A 7,397-nucleotide genomic window follows, 5' to 3' on the forward strand; every position below is an offset into this window, starting at 1 on the left:
GGCAGAGTTCTGGGGGGGTGAGTTTGGGGCTCACGGACCCCAGCGATGGGGGACACCCCCCCCCCTTGGACACCCCTCAGGTCCCCACAGGCCCAGGGCAGGGGAGGGGGCTCTGTGGGGCAGGAGAGGCCTTGGGGCGGGGGGCACCCCCCCGGCAGCATAGGGGGGCAGGGGTTGTTCGGGGGGCCGGCGGTGGAGGCAGCCCGCGTTGGGGGCGGCCCCGGGACCCCCCGGGATCCCCCGGTGCCTGGGCATGGTCCGGGGTGCGGAGGGTGGTCGGTCCCACGGCTGTCCTCAGCCCCGCCCGGCCCTTTGTCTCACCTCGTTCCCCCCCCCGACCACCCGAACCATCCCCGATCCCCCAGACCCCCATCCCTGCAGCGACGGGGGCTCGATGGGGGCTCGGCGGGGGCTCGGCGCCCCGGGAGGGGCCGGGGGCGGCGGGGCGGAGCGGGGGGCGGCGGGCGAGGGAGGAGGAGAAGGAGGAGGAGGAGGCGGCGGGGGCGGAGGAAGCCGCCGCTCCCCGCGCTCCGCCGAGGCAGGAGCATCCCGGATCCCGGGGACATCCCCCCATCACCGCCGCTACCGCCGCCCCCCGCCCCGCCGCGCCCCGGGGCCGCCGCTGAGGTGAGTGGGGGGCACAGACCGGCACAAAGAGCCGCTCCTCCCTCCCCCGACACCCCCTCCCATCCCTCGGCCCAGACCCCCGCCCGCGGCTTGCGGCGCGGTGCCTGCGAAGGGGAGGTTCCCGCTGCGCCCCCCGCCCTCCCGGTTATAGCCCCGGTTAATGCCCCGTTATCGCTCCATCCTCGTTATCCTCCCCCCCTCATTTCGCAGCACGGGCTCGGTGCGATCTCGTGGGGCTGGGCCGGGAGGGTTCGGGGAACCCCATCCGCGGCGCGGCTCTGCGGGCTGCACACCCCCTCTGCACGCCCTCCCCAGCAGCCTCGCCGCTTGTCGCGGTGGTGACCGCCTGTCGCGACAGACGATCCTCCGCCCCACCTGTTGTCACAGCCCCTGGCTGGGCTGGGCACCCCGCGGGGCACCGGCACCCCCAGTCCCGGCTGCGTCTCTCTGGTGAGCGGGGGCAGCAGTGGGACCTGGGGGTGACAGGCAGTGACACCGTGGGGTGTCACAGCCCCTGCAGGGCCGGGGGTGGCTCGGGGGTGCTCGTCCCCCTCCAGGGTCAGGGGTGACCAGGGGTGACCGTGGCTGCCCGTGTCCCTGCCGCGTGGTGACACTCGTGCCCACACAGGGCGGAGGCACAGCCCGGTGGGACCCCTGCGCCTGCCCAGGACCATGATCCCCCCCAAGGAGAAAGCCCGCGCCCCCAAGGACAGCATGACGCTCCTGCCCTGCTTCTACTTCGTGGAGGTGTGTGCGGGGTGGGGGCCGTGCAGGGGGCTCCGTGCCGGGCCCTGGCACGGCGGGTTGGGTTCTGTGCCCTGTTCCGGTGGGGCTGTGCGGTGCCGTCACTCCGGGGGTGCGTTGGTCCCCGCTCTCTCCCCTACAGCTGCCCATCGTGGCCTCCTCCGTCGTGACGCTCTATTTCCTGGAGCTGACGGACCTCTTCAAGCCGGCCAAGGTGGGCTTCCAGTGCCACGACCGGGCGCTCTCCATGCCCTACGTGGAGACCAACGAGGAGCTGATCCCGCTGCTGATGCTGCTCAGCCTGGCCTTCGCCGCCCCCGCCGCCTCGGTGGGTCAGGGCTTGTCCCGCTCTGGGGGTCGGGACAGAGCCGGGGATTGGGGTCTCGGTGCCTGGGGGTGTCCAACCCAGCCCCCCCCACCCCGCTGAGCCAGCGGTTCCTTCCCAGATCATGGTCGGGGAGGGCATGGTGTACTGCCTGCAGTCCCGGCTGAAGGGCCGCGCCGGTGCCGAGGGCAGCATCAACGCCGGTGGCTGCAACTTCAACTCCTTCCTGCGCCGCACCGTCAGGTTTGTGGGTACGTTGTGCCACGGCCTGAACAGGACCTGGGGGCTGGAGGGGACCCTGGAGCCACCCTGGCTGTGGTAGCTGGAGCGTGACCCTACCCAGACTCTGGACGCTGCACCAGCCCCGTTCCAGTGGGTGCCCCAGGGCTGGGTGAGTCCTGGCTGCCCCATGTGGGATGGGGGTTACCCGCTGTCCCATTCCTGCCATCCCCAGGTGTCCACGTGTTCGGGCTCTGTGCCACAGCCCTGGTGACAGACATCATCCAGCTGGCCACAGGCTACCACGCTCCCTTCTTCCTGACGGTCTGCAAGCCCAACTACACCCTTCTGGGCACCCCCTGCGACGCCAACCCCTACATCACCCAGGACATCTGCTCAGGCACTGACAAACACGCCATCCTCTCTGCCAGGTACGTGCCAGGGGAGCCCCGTGCTGCCCTGCCAACCCTCCTGCCCCGTCCCAACCACCTCCCTTCTCCCCGCAGGAAGACCTTCCCGTCCCAGCACGCGACAATCTCGGCTTTTGCTGCTGTCTACGTGTCGGTGAGTTCCCAGCACTGCCTGGCACATGCTGGCTTGGGGCGGCGCCAGTCCTGTGCCATTGGTGCTGTGTCCCTCACCTGTGGGCACAGACAAGCTCTGCTCGATATTCCTGTGCCCGTGGTGGGTGTGCATGTGGGCAGCTGCAGTCCTGCATGCACCCAACACCTCTGCAGTCCCACACGCACACCTCTGCAGTCCCACACGCACAGCTCTGCAGTCCCACACGCACACCTCTGCAGTCCCACACGCACACCTCTGCAGTCCCACATGCACCCTACAGCTCTGCAGTCCCACACGCACAGCTCTGCAGTCCCGCATGCACCCTACAGCTCTGCAGTCCCACACGCACAGCTCTGCGGTCCCTCATGCACCCTACAGCTCTGTGCATGGCCCGGCCATGACTAACAGCCTGTTCCTGCCCCAGATGTATTTCAACTCCATCATCTCGGACAGCACCAAACTCCTCAAGCCCATCCTGGTCTTCGCCTTTGCCATCGCCGCCGGCATCTGTGGCCTGACCCAGATCACCCAGTACCGCAGCCACCCCGCTGACGTCTACGTGGGCTTCCTGATCGGCTCCGGCATTGCCGCCTACCTGGTGGGTGCTGGTCCCGCCCTTGGCCCAGGGAGGGGGCTGGGGGTGCTGGTGGGGGCACTGGACTCGGCACTTTCCAGAGCGGCTGTGGCTACCCCAGCCCTGGAAGCGTTGAAGGCCACATTGGACAGGGCTTGGAGCAACCTAATCTAGTGGAAGTTATCCCTGCCCGTGGCAGCGGCATTGGACTAGATGACCTTTAAAAGTCCTTTCCGACACAAAGCGTTCTAGGATTCTGTGGTTCCCCTTCCCACAGGCTTTCCATGCTGTTGGCAACTTCCGTGCCCCGACGGAGCGGGTCCCGACGCAGGCGCCAGCCAAGGACGCGCTGCGGGCGCTGACGCAGCGGGGCCACGACTCCGTCTACCACCAGAACAAGTCGGTGAGCACCGACGAGCTGAACCCGCAGGCGCGCCTGGAGGAGGCGGCGCGGCCGGTGCAGCGGGAGAAGAACTCTCTGGGCAGCCTGAAGCGGGCCAGCGTGGACGTGGACCTGCTGGCCCCCCGCAGCCCCATGGGCAAGGAGAACATGGTGACCTTCAGCAACACCCTGCCCCGCGTCAACACGCCCTCCATGGACGACCCCGCGCGGCGCCACATGACCATCCACGTCCCCGTGGACGCCTCCCGCTCTAAGCAGCTCATCACGGAGTGGAAGCAGAAGTCGCTGGAGGGCCGGAGCATGACGCTGGCTGAGGAGGCGGCGCAGGGCCGGGGTGTGGGGGAGCCCGGTGAGGAGGTGCCCCCCTCCCTGTACCCCACGGTGCAGGCGCGCTCGGCCGAGCGGGCGGCCGTGGGGCCCCGCGTGCTCATCCAGCCCCGGCCGGGCGCCTCGCAGCTGGTGCACATCCCCGAGGAGAGCCAGGCGGGCGCCGGGGCCGCGGCCGGCGGCGGGGCGGCCGTGCGGGCCAAGTGGGTGATGGTGGCGGAGAAGGGGGGAGCGCAGCGGGTGGCCAACCCCCCGCGCCTGATGCAGGTCATCGCCATGTCCAAGCAGCAGAGCCTCATCTCCGTCACCCCCAAGCACTCGGAGACATCCTCGTCCTCCACCAGCTCTGACTCCTCTCAGTACCGCTCGCCCTCGGAGCGGGACAGCTCCAGCATCATCACCATCGACGCTCACGCCCCTCACCACCCTGTTGTCCACCTCTCAGCTGGCAACGGGCCCTGGGAGTGGAAGTCGGGGCCGAAGGGGCCGGAGGGGCCCGACACCTACGAGCTGGGTGAGGTGGGGAAGGATTTCCACGGCTTCCGCCCCGCCAAGAGCGCCGGTGTCTCCCCTGGCTCCTCTGTCAGCGACATGGAGCAGGACGAGCCGCGCTACGGCAGCCTGGCCGCCATCCCGGGGGCAGCGGGGGGTGGTGGGGAGCGGGTGGAGGCCCCCCCCGAGGGGCTGCTGGCCACGGCCAGCCGCGACTCCACGCTGCGGAGGAAGCCGGCCGAGCGGGACGCGGCGGTGGACAGCGAGGTGGACCTGTACTACAAGAAGATGCAGGCAGGCCGCCGGTTTAAGGACTGAGCCCCGGTGCCTTGCCGGGGCCCTGCGCCCCTGCCCTGATCTGGGGGGGCTCTGTGATGCCGGGGGCCCTCTCCAGGGGATGGCAGGACGGGGCTGGCTTTGCTCTCAGGCCACGCTGGTCCTGAGCCAGCTGAGACGTCTGTGGGACCCCCGGCGTGGGACCCCGCTCCTGCTCAGGCAGCTGGTGGGGCTCTGCCCCCCCACGGGCTGTGGGGCTGGGCAGCTCCAAGCACTTTTGACTTTCTTTTTCTCTCTAACACTGGTGCTGACGTTTCTGAGGGGTTATTTTACTCCGGCTCTGGAAGGGGATGTCTGTAGGGGAGCGGGGGGGGACAAGTGGTGCTGAAGGGCTTTGGGGGGGTGGGAAACAGATTAAGGGGTTTAACAGAGGGAAGAGGCTGCTGTGGGGCAGCAGGCCCTAGTTCATGTGGGGGTTTGTGGGTGCTGGGGGTCCCCCCAGTCCTGCACCATCGGTCTGTGTGAGGGAGCCTGGTGGTAGACAGACGGTGAGGGGGAACTGCCAGCGCTGTGGCTCTGGGCGTGCAGAGGCTGTAAATACTGCAGGGACTGGAGAGAGGGGGGTGTTGGGGTGGGGGTGCAGTGGGGCCTGAGCTCTGCCCCAGAAGGAGCAGCCCAGAGCTGCAGCCAAGGTTTGTGGGGAGCAGGGAGGGGATCTCCAGGCTGCGAATATGTCGGGCAACAGCTGGAGCCGCCGTGGTTTGAAAAGCAAATAAATGCGTGGATGTTCCCAGGCTGGGTTCCTTCGGCAGGGTGAGGGGCAGCTGGGTCCCACGGCTGGGGGAGGCAGCACCAGGGCTCCTCGGGAGTCCACAGCTCTGGGAGCAGAGGCTGGAGCAGCCGCATCCCCCACAGCTCCAGGACACTGCGCCGATGGCACCAAACTGCCACTGCCAATTGGATTAACAGTGGATATCCCAAAGCCTTTGCCTTGCAAACATATGGATTATCCACATAACCGCGACTCGGTGCTGGAAAAGCCACCCGGGATTAGCGGGAGGATTGTGGGGGGCCCTGGGGGGTGGGAGATGAGGGGCTCCAACGCCAACCAGCACGGGGGCCGCGGTGCGGGTGACCCGGGGCTGCTGGCGAGGGTCACCGGCACTGACCCCGCGCTCGGGCGGTCCTTGGCGGGGGTCGGGACGATGCGGGGACTCCCAGCCCAGCAGCCCCAGGTCGCCCCCGCGCTCACGGCTCATTGCGGTGCCGATGGCGTCACACGCCGCCTCTGACCCAGCGGTTTCCATGGCAACTGACAGCCCCGCATCACTCCGGCAGGCTCGGGCAGCCCCCGGCCCCGCACCCGCACCCGCGACCCCCGCGGGGTAGGGAGGAAGCATCATCCTCATCATCTTCATCATCCTCATCCTTCCCTCGGCCCCGCACAGGGCTGCCAGCCCCCACCTCAGCTGGACTCTGCCTCGGCACCACACGTGTCCGGCGTCCCGGCCTTGGACACCCTCTGCCAGGAGTCCCCGGTGAGCCCCAGGGGCTTTGTGACACACAAAGGGCTCAGCCCCACTCCCGGCCCCCGCTTTGCGATTCGGGGTTCCCAAATCGCTCCCCGATTTTGGGGTTCCCGCTGGCAGCTAATTTGCTTTCCGCACTCAGTGGTGCTTGGGGGTGGGTGGAAGGCCGGGTTTTAGGGTGCTCACCCCGCAGGCAGCATCTTTCCCCGGCTCGGGGCAGGGGCTGGAGGAGCCTTTTCGTGCGGAGCCCCCACTTTCGCCGTTGAAGGCAGCTTCAGGGCAGTTTTCGATGCCCGGCCAGAGGCGGCCCGGGGTGCGGGAGGAGGCAGAGGCAGCCCCGGACACGGGCTCGGCTGTATCTGGGGCACGGCCCGTCCCGGGGCCAGGATGGGGGGTTGCCCTGGGAAGGGAGAGCGAGAGCCGGGGGCTGGACGCGACCCCCGAAGCCGCTGCTGTTCCCACGGGGACCCTGCCCATCGCTGCCACCCAGTCGGATCTTTCCCCCGCCCAGCAGCCCTTCAGTGTCCGAGGGGCCAGGGAAGGGCACAGAAATGCCCGCGGTGGTTGTAAAGCCTGGGCTGGGCCCCAGAGATCTCAGGGAACCAAACGCGGAGCGATGCTCCGGCTCACTCCTGCAGGGCAGTAACGCATCCCCCTCAGCACAGCTCTTACAGGCGCAGGCAGCTGTTACAAATCCCATTAGCCTTTCAAGGAACAACAGTGGTCCCTTTGAGCAGCCCTCGGCTGCGGCAGGACCCCCTCGGTAACCCTGGAGCCAGAGGGCTGAGCAAACGCCTGTGGAATACGCTGGAGCCTAATGCCAGCCCAGCCCAGGGGGAGGGGAGGAGCAGAGCCACCAGAGCAGCTCCAGGTGGGGATTGTCCCCACACACTTTTGGACAGGATTTGAACAGAGCTGAGCATACAGGTAAGGAACTAGGTCCCCAAAGAAGCACTGTGCTGCTCCTCATGCAGCTCATGGAGAAAAGGGAATTGCACCTCCTCCCACAGGATGGAGAATGTCACATCCAGCCCCACAGCTACAGCACAGGACCACAGAGAGGAGGGTTTGACTTAAAGTGGGTTATTTTTCATGGGTATTAGCCAGAACGCATGGAAAGTTTAGGAACATGAAGTAACAAAGTGCTGGAGTGTGACACAGGCAGGGCATCAGGGAGGACCTGAGGCCCTGGGGCTCCAGCCTGGCACCGAGGGACCCATGGCTCCACCGAGACACGGACACGCACTGCCAGCCCAGAGTGTGTGAAAAGTCAAAGTTAAATAAAATGAGGCAGCTGGAATTAACATGAGAAGGAAA

General features: G+C 67.4%; 1 protein-coding gene across 1 annotated transcript; it reads left to right on the forward strand.

Moving 5' to 3' along the window:
- Positions 1-531: 531 nt before the first annotated feature.
- PLPPR3 (phospholipid phosphatase related 3) lies at positions 532-4,896 on the forward strand. The gene is made up of 8 exons (XM_040086745.2): positions 532-627; positions 1,256-1,374; positions 1,514-1,699; positions 1,818-1,947; positions 2,151-2,346; positions 2,422-2,479; positions 2,904-3,077; positions 3,331-4,896. Exons 2-8 carry the CDS (start codon positions 1,300-1,302, stop codon positions 4,591-4,593), a joined length of 2,082 nt encoding a protein of 693 aa, XP_039942679.1. The 5' UTR covers positions 532-627; positions 1,256-1,299; the 3' UTR covers positions 4,594-4,896.
- Positions 4,897-7,397: the final 2,501 nt, after the last annotated feature.

Source organism: Hirundo rustica, chromosome 26, assembly GCF_015227805.2.
Source record: "Hirundo rustica isolate bHirRus1 chromosome 26, bHirRus1.pri.v3, whole genome shotgun sequence".
Classification (NCBI taxonomy): domain Eukaryota; kingdom Metazoa; phylum Chordata; class Aves; order Passeriformes; family Hirundinidae; genus Hirundo; species Hirundo rustica.

What these genes read in the sequence shown, in the direction of transcription:
- PLPPR3 (XM_040086745.2), top strand. Translation starts at nt 1,300, where the DNA reads ATGATCCCCCCCAAGGAGAAAGCCCGCGCCCCCAAGGACAGCATGACG. An exon ending in CCGCACCGTCAGGTTTGTGG is followed by an intron (nt 1,948 to 2,150) that starts GTACGTTGTGCC and finishes TGCCATCCCCAG; the next exon opens with GTGTCCACGTGTTCGGGCTC. An exon ending in CACGCCATCCTCTCTGCCAG is followed by an intron (nt 2,347 to 2,421) that starts GTACGTGCCAGG and finishes TTCTCCCCGCAG; the next exon opens with GAAGACCTTCCCGTCCCAGC.